The sequence below is a fragment of the Grus americana genome, chromosome 18 (genome assembly GCF_028858705.1).
Source record: "Grus americana isolate bGruAme1 chromosome 18, bGruAme1.mat, whole genome shotgun sequence".
Lineage (NCBI taxonomy): Eukaryota > Metazoa > Chordata > Aves > Gruiformes > Gruidae > Grus > Grus americana.
The window spans coordinates 8070327-8090803 of NC_072869.1; the positions used below are offsets into that span (position 1 = coordinate 8070327).

At 52.0% G+C, this 20477-nt stretch overlaps 1 protein-coding gene across 2 annotated transcripts; it reads right to left on the reverse strand.

Annotated features, from left to right (window-relative positions):
• Positions 1 to 3: 3 nt before the first annotated feature.
• On the reverse strand, positions 4 to 18613 carry CDR2L (cerebellar degeneration related protein 2 like). 2 transcript variants are annotated; one of them, XM_054846880.1, is made up of 5 exons: positions 18188 to 18613; positions 5592 to 5704; positions 4087 to 4235; positions 2960 to 3124; positions 4 to 1180 (listed from the first exon to the last, which is right to left on the reverse strand). In XM_054846880.1, the coding sequence occupies exons 1-5, from the start codon at positions 18264 to 18266 to the stop codon at positions 295 to 297; spliced, it is 1392 nt and encodes a 463-aa protein (XP_054702855.1). In that variant the 5' UTR covers positions 18267 to 18613; the 3' UTR covers positions 4 to 294. The 2 variants fall into 2 exon arrangements, with proteins under 2 accessions (XP_054702855.1, XP_054702856.1); XM_054846881.1 differs by lacking the exon at positions 5592 to 5704 and having other exon boundaries at positions 18188 to 18298.
• Between the last annotated feature and the right edge of the window lie 1864 nt (positions 18614 to 20477).

The window sequence follows — 20477 nt, forward strand, 5'->3', positions numbered from 1 at the left end:
CGGTTTTCTTTTTTTGCGGTGTGGCTTACGTTGCTGTTGTGATGTCTGGCAACGGCAGCAACTCATGCAGAGATCCGTCATACAGTTTCTGAAATCCTCTAACTACAATGTACAATTGTCCCAACAAGTTGCCCAGAGCCCAAGCTTAAAAAATGTGAGTTGAGTCTCCGTGACATTTTCTTGCTTGTAGACCTCTCAAACCTTCAAAGCAGTGGGGCCACGTGGCGTTTCGTGGGGCTGAAGAGAAGACTTGGCTGTTGCGATTGCACGTGGGAGTTTGCAGAGAGGCAGGACTCATTTGCTGCTCTTGTTTTTCACCTTTGTGGCATTGATGTCTGCTTTTGTTTTCTGGATGCGGGAGAAGATCTCCTTAAAAAGAGCCTTGTACTCGGGCTGGCTCTGCTCCAGCCGCTTGTCCACGGCCTCCACGTGTTTGCTGATGGTCTTCTCCATGGTTTTCCGCTCTTCCAACTCATGTCCCTCTCCTCGGAAGTCTCTGAAGGAACTGTCACGAGAGATGGGCCGGGACGTTTGGACCCCTGTGTGGCGCACACTGTCCTTGTGCTGCCGGCATTTGCTCAGGAGCTCTTCATACTTCTCCAGCAAGGCGTGATACTGCTCGTCCACTTCCCTCAGGATGGACATCCCTCGTTTACGCACATTGTTAGCGTGCAGCGTGTAATTGCCCTCGTGCCGACTCACGGCATCCTTGGTCACGATGGCATTGAGGGCTGTGTCACTGCAGCTTTTCCGGACGGGGTGGTTTGGGGAAGGCGTCATTGATGGCCCATGACTTTTTCCTCCCTCCTCCTCAGAGAGGTCGATGTAGTCTGCTTCTGGGGCGTTGTTCAGCGGCTCAAGGAGGGCCTCAGATAAGTTGTCTTCTCTGCTGAGCAGATACTTCTTGACTTGTTTCATCTGTTGTAGCTCTAAGAGCTCTGCTTCCAGTTCCTTGATGCGCAGTTTGCAGTTCTCCATCTCGCACACCCGCTGCTCGAGGTCCGAGTACTCCTGAATAACGGAGGTGTATTCTCGCTCAACCCTCTCCTTCCGCTGCTTCTCCTGGTTGACTTGGGACCTCAGGGAGTTCACCATGGCCTGGAGACGCTCATTCTCCCTCTCCAGTGGCTTCTGGTTGAACTCTGTGGAAGAGCTGTGGACCTGGAACGCGTCCTCATACCTGAAAGAGAAGAAAGACCCTTGAGAGAGTCTGACCAAGTGACAGTCCATGAGGGACTCATTGTGCCTTACTGTCATGTAAGTAATCCCACTGATGCCCAGAAAGGACGTAAGCTGAGCTCATGGAGTGAGATATGCCTCCTCCCGTGTGCCAGGAGACCACAAGGTGTGGCGGTGGCTCTTCTGGACACAGAGACCAGTCTCTGTCCCAGAGAACCTGCCGTCTCATTTGATAGCAGTGATGAAAGACGGGAGGGAAATGAAATCCTAAAAGGTAAAAGACTCCTCTTGTTAATGGACAAGCCACCAACATTGCCACGAAGCAAGGATGAATGCTCAAGTGCTACCAGTCTGAGCTGAAAGTAAAAGCTTTGAGTTTTTCCTGCTGGACTTCATCAGCTACTCACTGCATCGTGTTGTTCACCAACTACCCGCTGCATCTGCCAACAACCCCAAACCCCACCCAGCCAAAAACCAGGCTCTGCTGTCCTGTGTCTGGGAAGTGCTCCAGAGAGAGATTTGCACAGCAAAGGAGGCAGACAGAGACTTTTGACAGAGTTGCACTTCCCCCTTCCCTCACATTGCTGTTGGGAAATGAGATTTTTCTCCTCCTTGATGAAGTGCCCATGGCGTCCTGTCTGGTTAGAACAGATTGGGAAAAATCAAGCACTGTGGCTTCCCCTGGGAGGCACGGCTGGTGGCAGGGCGTATTGAGCAGATTTACCAGTTACTGAAGGGCAGCCTGACCTTCAGAGCCAACTGCAGACCTGCAAGCCGAACTGAGGTCCCGAGGCACTGGGGGGAGCGTGGCACTGGGGCACTGGGGGGAAAGGAACCACAGAGACATTAAGTGGATTTTGCTGGGGGTTAGGTTATGCCCTCATAACATCCCCGTTGCTGCTGCAGTAGAAGTGTCTTTTGTTCGTATCCTCTGGCAGGGGATGCTTGCAGTAACAAAGTTTATCGATTGCTTATCTATTTAAAGAAGCCTCTATTATGGACAAAGCTGAGCAAGAAATGCCCTCACGAGGTCAGTGAATTAACGCAGTGGCTGGGTTTTAAGGAGGATCAAGCATGCAATAGTGCTGAAGGTGTTTGTACAGCACTTGGCAGCACAAGGCGTATCTTGGTGCGTGACTGGTGCTCTTGGGGGGTATAGGGAAAAATGCACCATCTCAACTGGTTTCAGCATGCCAGAGATGCTGGTCCTGTGCTGGGAGGCAGCTGCAAAGGGAAAATGGGCTGTGCTGGTTCTGGAAGGGAAGCTGCGTAGTCAGCTCGAGGTAAGGGTCCTCTTCACCTGGTGTGTTACTGGGTGGGCGGTACTGGGAGAGGCTGGTTTGAGATATCTAGAGCTCGAGCAATACGTCCTGTCTGCTGTGTGTTCCCGCACAGCTCCCTGCCGATGTCCCATGGGAGTCACAGCCCCTCCAGGCAACGCCTGTCCCCTGCAGCCTGGCCCAGTGCAGCTCTGTGAGGCATCCGCATCCTCCCGTGAGGCTATTCTTGCCCTCTGAAAAAGCTTACGTCTCTCCATTCGAGGCATCGCTGATGCTGGGATCGTGAAGGCTCTGCTTTGCCAACACCACCTGCTCAGGTGGGCAGGTAGGAGAGAAGGAGGTCCTTCCTTCACCTCCAGCATCCAGTTTCAGGCTCTGATGCAGAGCCTAGATCTCTATGGGGGTGTACGTGAGGTTTTGTGCACCCCAAGAGGGGCTAACCCACCGCATCCCCTGCTCACGGGTGGAGGAGGTGGGGGAGAGGGTTGGAGGCTCTGTACCTGGGGCTGGAGCACAGCTCCTTAAGGCAGGGGAAGGTGTGGATGGTTCGGCGCCGTTCCCTCTTCTCCCGCCGAATGCGGAGCTGCTCCAAGCTCCGCATTTCCTCCACCTGCTTCTGCAGCTCCTCCACTTGGTTCTGCAGCCCCTCGATCGTTTCCGTCAAGCTGCGGAGAGAGGAAGGAGCACAGGTGAGGAGTAGGGCCCTATAGGTCCTGGAAAGGTGGGGTTTTCCCTATAGAGAAAGCCAGTCTAGGGAAGGCACTTCCAGTTTTTGGCGTGTGCCCTGTAAGCGTGACAGTGCTCGCTTTTCATGGCAGCAGTTGGTTTTTCTCTGTGTGGTCGCTCTTGAATGGAGGTGTTTGGAGAACAGGGTGGGAGGTCAAACCTGTGGCAAGGGATTGTACTAATTTGAGACCCTCTGTCCTCAAATCAGTTGGCTAAAACTGTCACCTCTGGGACATAAGGACTACCCTGGAATATCTCCGCACTAAAAGCAAGCGGGTGAGCTATTTACTCTCTTCCTCTTGTTCCCCTTGTAGAGATAAACACAGAGACTGGGCAGAGATTTAGTTTTGCTCTGGCTGTGAATGCAGTTTGTAAAACTCCCTCTCTGCACGGTCGTTTGCAAAAGATGCTGCATTGCAAGGACATGGCTTAGTCTGTTGTTTCCAGGGATGACCTTGACCATGAGCCTGGTTTAGGAAAGAAAAAATTATTGACAAACTGGTGTTTCAGCATGGACAAGCCAGGCTTTCGCTAAATGCTGGATCTGTGCCTAGTGTGTCTGCCGGGCTGTGCGCTGGGCACCTCCCTGATCTGCTTTGGTGCCTCTTCTTCAAGGAAACGCATCCGAGGAGGAGGAGGAGGAGGAGAGGCTGCTGTGCCTTTCTCCTGGCAGCTTCAGACACTCCTTTATCCAGCCCTCGTCCCAGGGGTGTCTGTGCTGTGGCTGACCTCTGCTAATCAGAATCGGTGCAATGAGCTCGTGTTGTAAATAGCCGCAAAACCCGAGCGATAAGAGAACGGCTTAAATAGCAAAGACATGTCGTGCTTTGGGGAAGGGGAGAGGTGAAATGAAGGTCTCTTGGGTACAGCAGCGCTGCGGTGGGAGGAGGGGAAGCCGTACCACTGTATCTTCTGTTGGGATGTCTTGCTTTCCAGCACGAGCTTCTGGTTAGCTAGCTCCAGGTCCCGTGCCGTCAGGTCCAGCTGCTCGTAGACTTTCGCATGCTGTTCGTTCATCTGCCGCAACATCTCTAGTTGTTTGGTCAGGTACTGCAAGAAGAAGTGAAACAGAAACACTTGACATCCAAAATCCAGGTTGTTTCACAGGGAGAAATTCCCACAGCCTTTGCTTCCTCTGATAATATATTTTGTGGCTGATTTATCCCCAGCCTGGTTGAAGCACCTTCCACAGGTGAAATATTCATACCCCTGCCCACTGTAAATTGTTTTGTGTATGAAATAGGACTGAACTTCCCCTGCCCTCTGTGAAGGGCGCTCACCTCAATCTCTCTCTATTCAGCTGCTTTTTTATTCCCAGTACCCGGAGAAAGTTGATATCCCTGGGACTGTGACCCTTCACCAAAGTTGACTCAAAGTGGCCAGTTGGTTACTGGATCGTCTGACAGATCGATTGCAGAAGCTGCATTTCCTTGGGAATTCAGGCTAAAACTCTGAGTCCATGAAATGCGAGGAGCCTTGCGGTTTCTGTGTGTTTGCAGACCCCTTTCTGTGAGCCTGTCATCGCAAGATTTTATCCTGAGAAGACTGGGAGAGGGACATCTACCCAAGTGTTCGCCCTCAGCTGGGACCAGAACCCAAATCCACGTTGGACGCTCTTCTGAAGGGCTGCAGGGGGGGATGGCTAAATCCATCCACCAGTTTCCTCGGACATCAGCTGTCGGATCCCTGCAGCCATCACGTGCTGCTCTTGTGAACTCGCAGCCCTCCTCTGCCCCGTGTCCTTTTAAATCAGGGAGTTTTCAATCTTTTTTTTTAATTCACAGATCCCTAGAAGTTTTCCGGTGCATGAAAACCCTCCTGGCACAGTAGGTTTAAGCCTCTAAGCTCAGTTCTGTGGGCTCTTAGAAATACTGCCCTGACCCCAAAGGATGCTTGAAACAGTGGTTTAGATTGCAGCTCTTGGAGAAAGAGCTGTTTTATGCATCTAACAAAAGGGGCTGTGTTACAGGGGTGCCGAGGGGCCAGCTGGGAACAAACGCGATTATGAATAACTGGAATAAAGGAAAAGCAGCAGCAAAGAGAAGCGAGCGTGAAGGCTGGCGGATGGGCAGGGAAAGGCCAAACGTGCCCCAGATGCAACCTGGTGCCAAAATCTGATGTGCGCATCTGGGTGGGGGCGGGATGTGAGAAGAGGGAAAATAACCCCGGTTAGTGGGGAAAGGGACTCTCTCCAAGGCTGGCATGGGCTTGACCAGACCTTAATCCACCCTGCTTCAGGCTCGTACAGAAGATACTTTAACTCCCATCCCCATGGCACGTCCCTTCCTTTCTCCTGGCATCTGAGGTGTTGGCATTGGCGGAAGCGCCCCTTCCCACCATCGCCCTTAGGTGACAGCGGTGGCCGAGCAGCTCCCGTGCCCACCCCTGGCCCCACTGTGTCCCTACCTCAATCTCCTGCACTTGCTCCTCGTTGGTGGCATACATCTGCTGCAGGGAGTCCTCCAGCTCTTTGTTGCGCTCCAGCAGCGTCTTCCCCAGCTCCGCGGCCAAATGCAAGTCTGAAAAGCAGATGGGACAAAGCTGCCGCAGTTCCCGCTGCTCTGCGGGGGGGATGCGGTGGGGTCCCCAAACGCCACCGCGCAAACACAGCGGCACATTTTGTACGGCGCTGGTTTTATTGGCAGGTTTTGACGTGGATGTGTGCTTATGGGACGTACAGGATCTGGCTGGGCTGCAGGACTGAGGGGAAGCCGAGCCCGGGACACCTGCAGTTCCTCCGTGCAATGAGGATTTGGTGCCCCACTGGCTGCAGAACCCTTCTGTGCTGCGCTGCACTCTGCGTAGCCAGGATCAGGCCCACGGGGCTTGCCTGTGGCAGGTACTCAGCACCTCCATCCCCTATCACCAAGACCTATAGGGCTGAGAGGAGCTCAGCATCAGTCAGAATGAGAGCGAGGGTTGGTAAAGCCCCGCGGGGGCCTTGGGGATGCTCTGTATATTATATTATTATCTCTAATGAAGGGAGTGCCTTGCCTTCCTCGTCAGCCTCCATCCATCACCCGCTAATAGACTGACATGAGTAATAAAACCACGCGTGGCCTGAGGGGGCTGGAAGCACCTCCTGCATCCCGGGCAGCGCTGTCTCAGCCAGGTCTGCAGCTCTTTTCTTGGGGCAGCTCTGGGGTGAGGACAAACCACTTAGTATTCACTCTCTGCCACCTCTAAATGCCCTTAGGAGGCTACTGAAATAGTCGGACTCAAGGAGAAGTACAGGGAACAATAGATGTTGCCAGTGTGGTCAGCTTAAAATACTGGGTTTGCTGCCTCCTGGGTGAAGAAAAAGCCCCGGGACCCTGTGAGTCCTGTATTGGCCCAAGCTTGAGCCCCTCAGGTGACGCTGTTTGGGGGCCTGGGATGGCACAGCTGCCTTTGATAATATCCCCTTGCTTTCACAGAAATTGGTTGTCTTAAAGCCTGACCCCCTGGGATCATGTGGGTTCCTAGATTTCCTGGTGCTTTTAGAGGGGAGTTTCTAGCTCTTACAGTGGCAGACTGAAAATCTGGCCTTAAGCCTTCAAAAAGGTAAGGAAACAGGTCCTGGTGTGTGTTATTGCTCTTTCTCTGGTATGGTTATCATGCAGTTTTAGATAATTAAGGATGGGCAATCCTGCAGTGTGTAAGGGGATCTGGGTCTCCTGCCCTGGTATTTTCTTGCCCCGTTGTAATTCTCCTCTCTAGTCTGCAGCTAATGATGTGTTCTGCAAAGGCTCTGCTGGGGCTGAGAGCACCTATAATTTTGTCCAGCAGTTAATTTGGCCATGCAGTTGATTGGGAAAGAGGGGTAACTGGTTGCTAAGACAAGAGGAAGGGGAACCAGGACACCTAGGATGTGTTCTGAGCCTGGGAAAACCACTGATCTCTCATGCTTCAAGTGGCACATCACAAAATGGGACTAGCACCGACCTCTTGGACATGGTGCTCGCCAGGAGGAGTGTTGTCAGTGCTTGGGATGGGGCTTTCCTGATGGATAATGCTGCACTGTGGGAAGTGCTGGTATGTTATTAGTTTGGGTGATGGCCGTGTTTCTTCACGTGTGGCTCTAGCGGTGCTGGAGGGCTGGCTCCCCAGATGTGGTCCAGCCAACAGCTGCTCAGTGTGTGCTTGAATCTCCCCTTTACCATGGGAACGTGCTCTCCAGCTGTGGCCTGTGTTGCAGGGTGTTATTCTAGGCTGTGACCTTTTAAATTATAATCCTCATCATTGCACAGTGACCTGGTCTGGGGGCTGTGATCCCAGCCATCAAGATATTGGCATGTTTCCCCACGGACAGATCTCCTCTGCCTATTTATTTTTTTCTCCAAGCACCAAATTTCCCTAGTTTCCAAAGTGCCCTTGGGAGATGGAATGTTTGCTACACCAGCTGGGGATGGGGGAATGGCCAGATGCCAGCAGAGATGAAGGACAATTTGTGCCTTTAAGCTGCTCGGGGCTGTATTTAATGGCACCATCACCTTGCCAGAGCCTGTGTCGTTGCTGGAGACCGGCACCTTGCAAATCGTATCCCCTGCAGCAAGCAGGGCCCCGGCGCAGAGGCGTGTAGCGAGAGGGCTCCGTGCTGCGCTCCAGGTAATGAGTCAAGTGTGTCCCCGTCCCTGCGGATTACACCAGTGCTCTCCCACCATATGGCATCCAATTTAATCAGCTGGGGTTGAGTTAAGTGGATTAGGCAGTGCAAGATCCTGCATTGTAATTTAAAGGGCTCTGTCAGCAATAATTTAATGGGGGAAATGGGCAGCATTTGGGGACGAGTGGGAAAGAGGGAAGAATGGGGCTGAGCTCCGAGGAGGAAATTGATTCTTGGTTTGCATTTTGAGCCTGAGGGCTTGGGAGACTCCAGGCTTGAAGGACATGGGGGAATTGGTTCTTTTGGTGTCTTTTAACTGCCTCAGCTGTCATCACACACTCACTCCCTGCCTTGCCAGCCAGCCAAAGCATTCTACGTAATCCTGTCTCATCCATCCCCGTCGCGCCCGAGTCCTCTTCCCTACCTGTTGGTCTCCCCCGGGCTGTGGGGCCGTGGGGACGGAGGGGGTGCGGTGTGGAAGTGCTTTAATGTCGTCTTTAGACCAGATCCCTCTTGATCTTGTGCTAACTGTGGCTCTGCAGAGGCTTGGGGAGCACACAGCTCCCCTCCTTCGAGACCTCAGAAACCGGAATGTGAATTTTTCAGCAAGTTGTTTGTGGTGGGGGGGGGAAGGAACTACTTAGGAATTTGGGGATTCTCTCTGTGTGACACTGGTTTCACCACTATTTCTTTTTTTTATACTCCTCTTTGCTTCTCTGCTCTCGGATCAACCAGCCAGTGCTGTACGACTTGCCCTAATTTAGCAGATATGCTGACGCCTCCCTTCCCCCTCCCCTCTCGACGCAGGAGAAATAAAGTGGTGGGGAGCGGCTGTGCTTTGTGTCCGCTCCATGTGCCCGATCCCTCTGCAGCCTGCCTGCGCGGAAGGCACGGCCGTGAAACGGCCAACGTTCAACTTAAAAATTGGGGAGGGGGGCCCAGTGTTGCCTAAATCGTATTTGGGAGAGAGCCGTGGATGCAAACTGTCCTGGGCAGCGCCAGCTCGGTCCCCTCTGGCTCTCAGTACTGCAAGCGCTGACGTGACCCTTCTAATTAACACCAGCCAAGGAGACATCCCGCGTCCCCAAACAAAGAGCTGCGCCTACAGAGCAAAACGGAGGGAGGGACGGAGGCTGCGTTTCCCTGCAAGCTTCCACGGGAAAGGCGCCTGAGCAAGGAGGGAGGGGAAGAGAAGGAGAGCATATGGTGGGAAGGGAGCAGGAGTTGAATCCAAGCAGCGCTCGGTACAGGGGAGCATGGCCGGGCAGTGCATCCAGGAGGTAGCTGTCCTGAAGCTGCCGAGATCATCGTCAGCCCAGCGATAATTCTGCTGGCAAACTTGTAAAAAATCCTGATCCAAAAGCTGCAGCAGGTTGTCTTTGACCGAAAGAGGCTGAGGAATAAACTGCAGGGTGTTTCCCTGCTGCAGCAGCCCATGGCAATGCTGGCACAGGCAGATGTGCACCGCACAGGGCTGCTGCAGAGCCGAGCGCTCCCCGGCTGCCCCAGCCTTCGCGGCAGCTTGCAATGAGGCACAGAGAGAGTTCGGAGCCATTTCCGCCTTCCTGGCGCTGGCCTGCATCTGTTTGGGCAGAGCAGTCTTTGTCCCAGCCTGTCCCTGAAGGGTTTTTTCCCCCCAGCATCTCTTGGTTATGGCTTCAGGGGAGCGTAACCCTGGTGCTGGGCAGGGGAGGTTTTGGCTGCTCTTAGTTACTGGATCACCATCGTGCCATTCAGATGGTCCTTGTGAACAAGGCTTTCTGCAGGAAACCGCCATCTGGAGCAGCTGCTTTGAGCTTTCCCTCGTCGTCTCTCTTGTGTTGAGGGATTCATGTGCTTGGGCTGTGAGAGAACGTGCCCGCTGCTCCGGGTGCAGGCAAGGGATGCTGCGCTTTGCTCCTCACCTTTAAATAACCCAACCCTCTCCCCATCCTGCGAGACCGGCAGGCTTGTAGGGGGGTGTTAGAAGTCCTTTGGCTCTTAGAGCTAAAAAGCAGAGGTTTATGGAGCGTGTTTTTGCAGGTTGTTTTCAGCTAAACATCTATTAAGGAATTACTTGTCCCTTCCTAAAGGGTTGGGGCTGGGTCTGCAGAAAGGGCGGCTGCTCTCCTGCTGCAGATGGGCAATTCACCCGCTAAAGAGCGGGGAGGAGCAGCTAGCAGAGCTCTGGTGTGGAGGTCTCTGGAGGATGTTCAGGGTGCTTGTTAGCTGATGGATGGGGTAGGTTGAGAGTTAAGAACTGATGTTTAATGCTGTTGACGTTTAATTTAATTGCATTTGCTGTCTGCTCCATTACACACGGGTACTTAGAGTCAAGGGTAGGTGCAATTATTCCTTTCAAAATCGAAATAAATGATGCTATGCTGGTTTACCCCAGGGTAGGGTGTACTTGCTACTCATTTATTTTTCTTCTTAGTTGCAAGGGATTGTGCTGTCTGGGTATATTACAATAAAGATCAGCTTTTGTATATCACTTACTGCTGCTCCATGACAGGTGATGGAGGCAATCCGTGTGCTTAGCCCTTTGTAAGCCTTTGCGATGGAACGTGCTGGGGTGCAGAGAAGCAAGTGCCACTTGACAGCGTCTTGCAAGGCATGTCTGGGTGTAGTAATGCCGTGTTAACGTGCCCATTCCACAGATGGTAGTGTTGCTGATGGCCAGGCAGAGCTTTCAGAGAGCCACCAGTGTAACTGCTGAGGGGTGGATTCTCTATTCCTTTTACACTGGCATAACTTGGACGCTCCTACCCAAATCAGCTTTCTGCTTAATGTGTATTTTTCCTGGGGACCTGCCATTTTGGTGTGATTTGGCATATCACAAAGGCAGGGTTTGCTTTGCAGAGCAGCCCAGTGCAGCAAGAGGGACAGATGCCTCTGGCAGGGCTGGGTGAGCGCGGGCAAGGGCTGTGCGTGGGGTCCCTGGCAGCACAGCCGCGTCCTCCCTCTCCCCCTCCTCGATTCAAACCGTGGCTCTAGCTGGGCTGAGCTGATGTTGGGCACATGGGCATTTCTGTTAGCTTAATGAGATTTACTGGATTTCCTGCTTGCTTTTTTTCTTTCCTTCCTTTTCTTTTTCTTGCATAATCTGTTGCATACCCCTGGGCTGCCTTTGGCTGTGGAAGCGTCCTTGGTACGGGAGGAGCTCAGGTGGTGGCAAAGGGATGCAGTTCGCAGGGGGTCGAGGCAAACGCAGCGCAGTGAGAACAGGTCTCTCCGTGCTGCCTCCAGTCCCCTGAGCAAAAATGGCACCACCAAGGAGAGGAGAAGGCTGAGCAGGGGCTCAGGGTGCACTGTCTGTACTGGGCTGGGCTGCAGGGAAACCCTCCAGCCTGCTCAGCCCCTGCTGCTCCCTTCTTGCTTTTTGTATTTTTCAGTCCTATTCAATATTTCCCTTCTATCAGTTCTTCTTTTTTTTTTTTTTTTAATTCTTCAGATGCTTGTCTGGCTTTTTTGATTTAACTGATACTGCCCTTTTTTCTTTCTGCCCTCTATCATTCTGTGCCCCAAAGCCTCTCTGGATGGGGGGATATGTTAATGTTTGAGACCTAGGATGATTACCTCTGCTTATAAGCTGTATGCATCTATACAAACACATACACAGCAGTCCCATCCCTGTGCCCGCAGCAATCAACGTGTGTTTTGCCAAGTTGTTAGAGCATGATAACACAGAGTATGTTATTAGACCGCGGTCGGGCCCCCGTCTGCATCTTTCCCTGCTGTTCTCTTATCTAAACAGCCTCGGTGCCCGTGTTTGCCTTGTAGGCTAAAATGGTTTCAAAGAGCTCGGTGATTGGTGGCTCGGAGGCTCTGATAGTGCACCTGGATGAGAAAGCATCCTAAATAAATATGTACGAGTGGAGTTGTTGGGGAGAAGAAGCGAGGAAAGAGGAGGGAGCATGGCAGATAGCGCTTTCCTGCGTGCACCCCTCCTCAGGGCAGCAAAGCTCTAACTAATTAGTTACGTTGGGATGCAGAGAACTGTGACTAGAGCCTTTTACTCTTTCAAAGCTAAAGACGCAGACGCGTGGATTGATGCCACGTGGGAATCTCATCTCCCCAGTGTGTTTTGGGGGCAGGAGGTTATAACTGACCCAGGATGGACAAGGAGGATTAGCCACAGGGGGACTTTACACGTTGTCTTTTGCTGCTGCTGCACCACAGAATTGTGCAGAGCCCCAAGCAAAGGCGACCCGCGAAGGACAGGACAGCGTGCTTGTGCAGCAGGGCACGGCGCCTACAGCAATGGGCTGCCACAACCATGTCAGCTCTCCAGCCCGCTCACACAACGTATTCTCCAACTCCGAGCCATTGCCAGCCAACTCGGCCGCCCTTGCTGCCCTCTTGCTGGGGGGAGGCAGGAGGGACCACTGATCCTGGGTGGTTTGGTCTCTTGGGAAGCAACCGAGTTCCAGTGAAACTCTGCCACCTTCAGCAGCCCCCAAGACCGCCACCAGCATCGTGGCTGCTGTTTACTCCTGCCTGCTACCTCTCATGTGCCAGAGGCACATAGGGACAGAGAAGTTCCTTCTTCCACAGCTGCATCTTGGTGCTAAAGGCAGAAAACAGCCTGACCCTCTGCAGCAACACCAAAACCTGCCCACCTCTTCTCTGATAGCCCCTCTGCTTAGCTTTAGAGTGTGTCATCTTGCACGCTGCTGCCCCAGCACTGCTCCCTTCCCATCCGCTGCTGGGATGTGCTCTGAAGCCCCATTCCTCCAAGTGCTGAGCTCACAGGCAGCTCAGCTGGCTTGTGCCTGTGCTTGAGGCTGTTGGTCCTGGCTGGAGGTGCTGCCCATATGGGAAGAAGTCCTGATCTCAGATGAGCGATTGGTGCCACTTGTGGAGCTAGGTAGAAGGAACATGGTGCTGTAGCCTTCCAGTCTGAGTTTGCAAGGAAAGGGGGTGACAAAATACTTGATGTCCTCTCAAGATGGCGTTATTTATGTTCATCACTAGTCTTGACTGCAGTGGATGCCAACAGGATGCAGGGCAATGCCTCTTTCAAGAGCTCAACACCAAAACCAGTGTCTCCGAAGCAGCTCTGCTGCAAGGACTGATGCTCGGTGGGATGATGTGCTGCTCCTTGCTCTGCCTCCTCCTGCAGAGACCAGTGCTCAGCCACCACCTCCCGGTCCAGTGTGCCTTCCCAGGACTTAACGCTTGCTTGCGGGCCAAGAAAACTTGGAAGACACCATGATAATGTCCTAGCTCCAACTGCCAGCAGCTGCAGAATTGGAAGGGGTCAGCATGGACCCGGATACTACATGCTCAGATGACGGAAATCCTCAAGGAGGAGACGAGTTAACTGAGCAGTGCCAGGGCAGCTGCGCTGCACACAGGATAAACTAGAGTGACTTCCCAGAAGACTGCAGAGGAACAGGCTGTTTAAACCATTACAAGAGCTGTCACCTTTTGGAGAGAAGGTTTACAACTGTTTGTGAAATACACATGGAAAAAAAAAAAAGGACAAACTCTAATATAAAATCACTTTAAAATTCCCAGCTGTGCAAAGACTAGCAGTTGTGTAACATCTGGTCTCGTTCTTCCAGGTTATTTTCTATTGGAGTTATTTTCCTAAATTCTTGGCCCACATCAGTGTGTTTGAGCAGGCTAAGTAGAGGCTTTGGAAGCCCTAATGATGCGTTTGGTGTGAGCACACAGGTGTGTTAGCTGGGTGAGGTGGGAATTGTGCTGCTCTGGGAAAGGCCATTTAGCAGAGGAGATGGAGCAAGCCGTGCGTTAGCCTGGCGCTGCTTTTAGCAGGAGCAGGATCGCACCCTGGTGCTGTCACAGCTCTGAGTGATTTCTGACTCTCCTACTGAGTCAGTGCATCCGTCCTGTCACCAGCCCGTGCTGCCTGGTACAGGAGGAAAGAAAGAGGATTGGAAAATGCCGGGGTGGGGGGGACAGCCTCCATGCGCAGGGCGTTAGTGGCCGGTGCCTCGGCTTCCAATCCCTGGGGCTCAGGGCTGCCGTGGGGGCAACGTCCTTCAGGACTTGGACCGTAATCCTTCGCACACGGCCTTGCCAAGGAGAAAGGCCACTGTTAGCTGATTGTTTCAGGGTGGGAGATACTGAAAACTCCGATTTCTTGCCCACCCGTTTGCCTCTCCTCCTTTCCCTTCCGGCAGTGCCTGTGACTCTGTTCCCTCCCGCAGCGGGAAGTACGTGCCTGGGGTTCGGCAGATGTAGGACGGCATTTCTGCAAGAGATCGGGAGGGAGATTCTGGAAGTTGCTGTGTGGGGCTCTCTTATGCCCCGTTTTCTTGCTGCCTTCATGTAACAGGGGAATTTTTATTCTAGGAAAATACATCTATATATATTCTTTTTTTTTTTTTTCCTCTCCGCAGATTTGGAGGCTCTCATCCCTTCCTCAGACTAACCTGTCATCTTATTCCCTTGTCCCCTGTGACTTTTCTAGTCCCTCTTGTCATTCCCAAGCAGCTCAGCAATTAGTCACTGAAAACTTTCCACTTCCATAAGCTACCTGCTGTACTGCACTGCTAAATAAGTCAGTGGCTCAGCTACTGCAGGCAAAACTCCGTCCTTCTGGCTTGCCGCTGGGGAGGAAGGACAGCAAGTTAACCGCTGCGCTCCTGGAGGACAGGCAACCTGCATGGCTTGTCCCCTGAGCTGGACTGCTGGGATAAATGCATCACGAGGGACAGAATTTGGAGCGCCACCTGCTCCCCACTGCAGTGAATCCTTTGGGCAAGCCGACAGTGAATTGCAGCTCTAGGGACCACCCCACGTAGGCTGGGTGATGCAGAAAACAGGCAGGTATGGGTGCTGGCGGGTGCTAGCACTGATCCCCTGGGTTATCCCCGCGTCAGGAGCCGATCACCGGACCTGGTGACCCTGTGTCTTTACATGGATGAGTCGGGAGTGGTGCAAGCTCAGCACCTTGTGTCATTTTCCTTCTTAGCATGCAAGCAATCAGATGCTTGGCAGGAGGAGGAGGAATTAAAATAAGATACTTAAATCTGGAGACCTTTAGAGGTTACAGCCGTAAAGTCCTAAGCCTGCATTGCAGATGGTTTGGCCTAAAAGTTTCCATGGCTGCCCAGGAGGAGAGGACTATTGGTCTCACAGTGGCAATGAGATGATGTGCTAGTTCTTGTGCTACCTCTGGTCCTGCGGGCTAACTTGGAGCAGTGCGAGGCTGTTTTATTGACATGGGAGGAACTGCCCCAGCACTTAGGCTGTATTTAGGCTCCAGGGACCAGAAGGGTGGTTTGGGCTGAACTCTGCCCTTTGGCTTAGACCCGAAGGCTGGCGGGGGATAGGGAGGCTGGGAAGATCAGGGAATGCGGTGGGGTGACTGTGAGGAGGACTTGTCTGGGGACATGAAGGCTGGCAGAGATAGCTGCTGGGTCTGGTTTCTGCTCTGGATCCAGATGTGATTGAGTTGGCACGCAGCCGTTCTGAACACAAATGCTTCTGATGAACAGAAAAGGTGTTCCCACTTATCCCCAGCTCAGACTGTCTAATTTTAGCTCATTCATTCTCTTGGGGTCTGGCTTCACGTACACCCTGTACCCGGGGTATGATGCAACTGTAGCCACATCATCAGTTCCCAATGGCTGGAGAAAGGCTCACCATCACTGTATTCTGGTTTTAATGCTTGGAGGCATGGATTTCCCAGCCTGTGGAAGGCGAGGCTGTGGCTGAACCAACGCAGCGCTAACATCAATTCATGCTTAGAAAGCCTGGCAATAAGCAAAGCCACGCCACCAAACAATCAGAGCTCCATTTTTACTGCTTTCTTCAAATCAGAAAGCCTTCCCAGAGCGAACATCGTAAAAATGAAACACCTCAGAGGACCCCAGTACTGTTTCCATGCCACTGTCAAGTCTCCTTGAATCACGCAGGCTTACAGCATGCTAGGGAACAGGTAAAGGAATCTGAAAGACACCAGATTCATTTGAACGAGGCTGGAAGTGCCTTGAGGCTGGGGACCAGATCAGTCAGTCACTGTGGGCACTTCAAGGCGGGGGGAAGAGTGATTGGGGTTTATTTTCTTGAAAAAATTAGTTATTTCAGCAAGCCAAAGCTCTGTGGAGGATGGGGAGGAAAGTAACAGGTGCTTGGAGTGGAGCTGAAGGCATGGTTTCCTCTGTGGTGCTAAAATGGTTAATTAACATAATCATCACAGAGCTCCCAGTTAAGCCATCCGTTGCTTAGCAAACAGTTTTGGATGTAAATGCAATAAATATTTGATGATGCTGTGAAATGACGATAAAGGCCCAGCAACCAACTGGTTCACAGAACCTCCTCTACTCTCCTAGCTTAGGTTGCTTCTCGATTCTCCCGCCCCTGGCTCCTAAGGAACACTCTTTAAGCCCATGCTTTTGTCCTCCGCCTTCCTGACGCTGCTGCCAGGCGTGGGTTTCTGTGCAACCCTGGGCTGTTGGCATGCCGATCCTCTTAGTAATGCTGGCCCGCGACCGCCTCGTAATTGTGCTACACTGGATGTCTTACACTGTACTTCCACCTCCCATTTCCAAACCAACAGCTCCATGGCCGTGCCATCACCAAAGACCTCTGGATGCTGCTACGGCTGTAACGCAAAGGCGCAGTGTATGGGGACAAAGTCTAGTGCTGTCCTTCATGATGCTTTGTGCACTGTACAAATTAATTACGGTTGTAATTACCCCGTAGGACCTTTCCAGTTGGCTGATTTTAGTTAAAGCCTTCCCCATCTCTCCTTCTGAGGTTGTGCAAGCCTGTGCAACCCCCATTTGTACAGGAGGCTGCAAACCCCACAGCTGGGCTTTGTTTTGGGTCTGTTTTCCTCCAGTCCTGTACATGCTCAAAGGTGGAGTCTATCCCCAGCATCAATCCATCATCTGAAGGCAGTTATTCTGCATTCACGCTGCCAGGACAGAGCTGGGAACCTGGCCTGCAGCAGGAAGGTGGTTTTATTGTTGAGAGCCAGTTGTACGGTGCCAGTGCTGACTCATGAACCTGACACCAGGGACAGCGTTAAGCTAAAAAAAAAAATCCATTGGTCCCATGTTGTTCAACACTCCTTATATTCATCCGTAGCTCTGCTGTTCCTCAGCCTGCATCCTGCCCCTGGACCAGTGCCCAGGCCCCTTGTGAGCCACGGGAAGACGTCACCCAGAAATGTGAATTTCTGAGCATTCAAAGGCTGCACTGTTTATTCAGCTGATAGCTCCATCTCTGTGCTCTGCCCTAGCTTAATCTGAGCGTTGTGTTTCAAAGAACAGGGCCCAGTATCCTGCTGTTGATGCTTCCTGGTAACTGAGAACTTTGGGTTAAAAACCAGCTGCAGCAATCCCTGGGGGGCTGGTTATCGTTCCTTGCTGGGCCTCTGCAGCTGAAGTTGTGTGAACTTTAAATCATGATATAATGGAGCGACAGTGGGCAGAGGCACTGCAGCTGGACCGCACGTCCCTGCTGACAGTCAGCTGGGTAAAGCAAATATATAATTGTATCGTACCTATAGTGCAACGCGTTGGAGGGGTACTGTATTTAGGTAGGAATGATTTTCCCTATGCATTGACAAAGCAGTTTGGTTCATTCCTAGGCCACTGGCCTGAAACAGGACTTCTTCCAGTTATTTACTTACTGCGTGTTGACTCAAAATATTAAGATAAGCAAAATAAAATTTAAAAAAAAAAGTGCCCCAAATACCACAGCTACCAACTGTCCAGCCTTAGGATAAACATTACATAGAATTAGTGCAAACATAGGTACAGTTACTTCAAAACAAACTACACAAGTGAATGTTTGTCCTCTAACAAGGCTATTTCTGCTGTTTGAAACTTGGCCTTGATTTTTTTTTTATTATTATTATTTTTTTCTTTCCTCTCCTTCCCAATTTCTCCTGCTTTTATGGCTGATTGGAAAAAATCTCCAGAAGTAATTAGGTGACTTAGAAGCTGAAGATCCCTTTCGATTTAGGCTTGGACAGCAAGAGCTTTTTGGGAAATACTTTCGGCATCCTCAGCTTAGCAACACATTATTTCCAATGTATTAATTTCTAATTAGTGTGCCTGCTAACTCTACCTGCCACCGCTCTGAGATGAAAGCAGTGCCATAACTACCTACGTTTGAATCTGCCTGCAGCAAGTTTTCTGGGGAACCAGCTTCCTTGCGGATGTAACACACCCAATTTTTTTACCCCCCTGGTGCTGAGGACAGATCTGGGCTCCCTGCCTCTATCCATCAGATTTAAACTTTCCACAGCCAGGACAGCGGCTTGGAGCAGCGGAGCTGAGATTTCCACGGAGGTGCCGCCGCAGGACGAGGGAGATGGCTTTTGCCAAGCAAACGTGACTCCTGAGAGAAGGTATCCCACCCTCCTGTACCCGGGCTGTGCCCCCTTTTCTGCCCCCGCATCCCCCTGGCCCGCCATCCCTGGCAGCTTGCGGGGTGTCCCCATCCTTACCCTGCTCCAGGTCCTGCTGGTCGTACCAGGGCTCCTCTTCCTCGCTCTGAAACTCCTCCATCCTGTCGGCGCTCAGCATTTAGCACCAGCGGTTCGGGGAGACGCGAAGCATCCGCCAAAGGGGACCCCGCCGCCGCCGAAGATGCGGAGCGGGGATGGGTGCGGGCGGGGATGCGGCCTCGGTGCCCTGGTCGGGAAGCGGGGGGGGGGTGAGGGGGAGGGTGGCACGACGTGGCACCCGGCACCTCGCCGCTGCCCCGGCTCTGCCTGCCCGGGGAGGGGGGGGCGGCTTCCTCCTGCCTCCAGGGCCGGGGGAGGCTCCGGGAGGGGGTGGAATGAAGCGGGGACGTGGCGGCCGGGGCGGGGGGGCACGGCTTGCACGGGGCTGGGGGATGCACAAAGGAAGGAAGAGGGCCCGGCGCAGCCAGGCAAATCCTCTCTCCGCAGCTCGGTGGAGACCTCTAGCATGGAAATGCTGCAAGGAAACCCGGCGAGAGGGAAGGGGGAGGCGAGGCGAGCCCGTCCTCCTTCTCCTCCTCCTCCTCCTCTTCTCCACCCAGCCCCGCCGCGGGCATGGGGCTGCAGGGAGCGGGGTTTGGGGCTGGCAAGGTGGGGGTGACCCGGGCTGCAAGGAGGGGGGAGCTGCCCCCCTGCTATGATGCCTCCGGCTGGGTCCCTATCCCCCCCCCACCCCGGGGAGGTCAGCCAGGAGCAGGGCTTGCTCCAGTGCCAGTTGGGATGTGGAGGGTGTCCTGGCCTTGCCATGGCCTTCTCGGTGACTTTGGGCAGGTCTCAGGACCCTTCAGTAGATGTCAGTGCCTTCTCTCCCTTGGTGGGTTACTCTTCAACGTGGGGGTGTTTCTAAGCTCCCTAGCTGGGGCTGCGAAAGGGGAAATCCATACAAACAGTCCCGCAGCATCGCTTTAGCGTTGTGTCTTCCCTAGTTCTGCCTCTGTGTTCTCCCTGTCTTGCATCCTGATGAGGAATCAGGATTGTCTCTTATTTTTTGAGGATGAACTCTTGTGTCTTTCTGATGGATGGAAGTAGCTTAAAATTTAGGGCAATTAGGGTTTGTGGAGTTCTGAGGTGGAAATATGTCTGTTACATGCAAGTTCAGAAAAGACTTGGGATTTTGGTACTTGCCTTTCAGTTTAAGGGAATAAGGCTTAGATAAGGCAGCCTTTCTCCTGCTTTGCTAGTGTGGAGTTTGGGAGTTATCCTCATCAGTCCTGGAATCCATCAGAGACTCTAAAGTCCAAATTAACTCGTGGCAGTGGGTTTAGATGATTTTTTTTTTTTTGCCTTCTGTATGATGGAACTCCCTGGATTTATACTTGATTGCATTACCTTCGGGTGGCGCCTACAGAAAAGGCAATATAAGATGTTTACGCAAGAGCAGCAGACTGTGCATCCAGAAAAGATGGGATCTGTGTCAGAAAACTCTGTTCAATCCAGCAGTGACAGGCAGCTGAGAGCCTGGATGATTAAAACGATGGCTAGTACTCAGCTCTCGTGTACAGCACCAGAGGAGGGAGATAAAGCAGGGAATAAGAGAGAAAATGTGTGGGATTCCTCTCCCCATCTCACAGACCTCTCTGTACAAGTCTACATGCTCCCAAAATTCAGTGACTGCCTGGAAAGTTTTCTGCCTTAATGCAGTTGCAGACCAGAATCAAGGAGTCTCTTTTAACCTGGCATTTATAACTCGGCAAAGATAATCAAGCACTTTTGGTGTGTCTAGGAGAAAGCCATCTCTGACTGGCTCCTAGATCTCTTTCTAAGCAATTTTAATATAGAAATGGAAAAATCTTAATTTTCTCATGCCTGTCAGTGTTGAAGAATTTAGACAATGTCCTTAATAACATGCTTTAACTTTTTTGGTCAGCCCTGAAATGGTCAGGCAGTTGGACTAGATGATCTTTGTAGGTCTCTTCCAACTGAACTATTCATTAATTGTGAAAAATAATTGCTTGTGAAAAGTATTCTGTTCCTAACAATTATTATCATTTATCTGTATAGTGTAGCCATACTGAATGAGTGCTTAGATGCAAAGCCCTAGGCTGTTTGGCAGCAAAAGCCAAGTGACGTGATTTTGTGAAAATATTTTTTTCCTGTAGGTTTTACAAGAATTTCTCAGATCTGACCCATCACTTGATATAATCAAACATGGGTGATTTATGTACAGGTTATATGTCAACAAATGAGAATTCACAGTCTGCCCCGGCCAGGCAGTCAGCACATTGTTCTGCAAAATGATTAAATTACCTCATTTCCTCTGAAGAAAGGAGGT

What these genes read in the sequence shown, in the direction of transcription:
- CDR2L (XM_054846880.1), bottom strand. Translation starts at nt 18,266, where the DNA reads ATGCTGAGCGCCGACAGGATGGAGGAGTTTCAGAGCGAGGAAGAGGAG. An exon ending in CCAGCAGGACCTGGAGCAGG is followed by an intron (nt 5,705 to 18,187) that starts GTAAGGATGGGG and finishes TCTGCTTTTCAG; the next exon opens with ACTTGCATTTGGCCGCGGAG. An exon ending in GAGCTGTGCTCCAGCCCCAG is followed by an intron (nt 1,181 to 2,959) that starts GTACAGAGCCTC and finishes CTTCTCTTTCAG; the next exon opens with GTATGAGGACGCGTTCCAGG.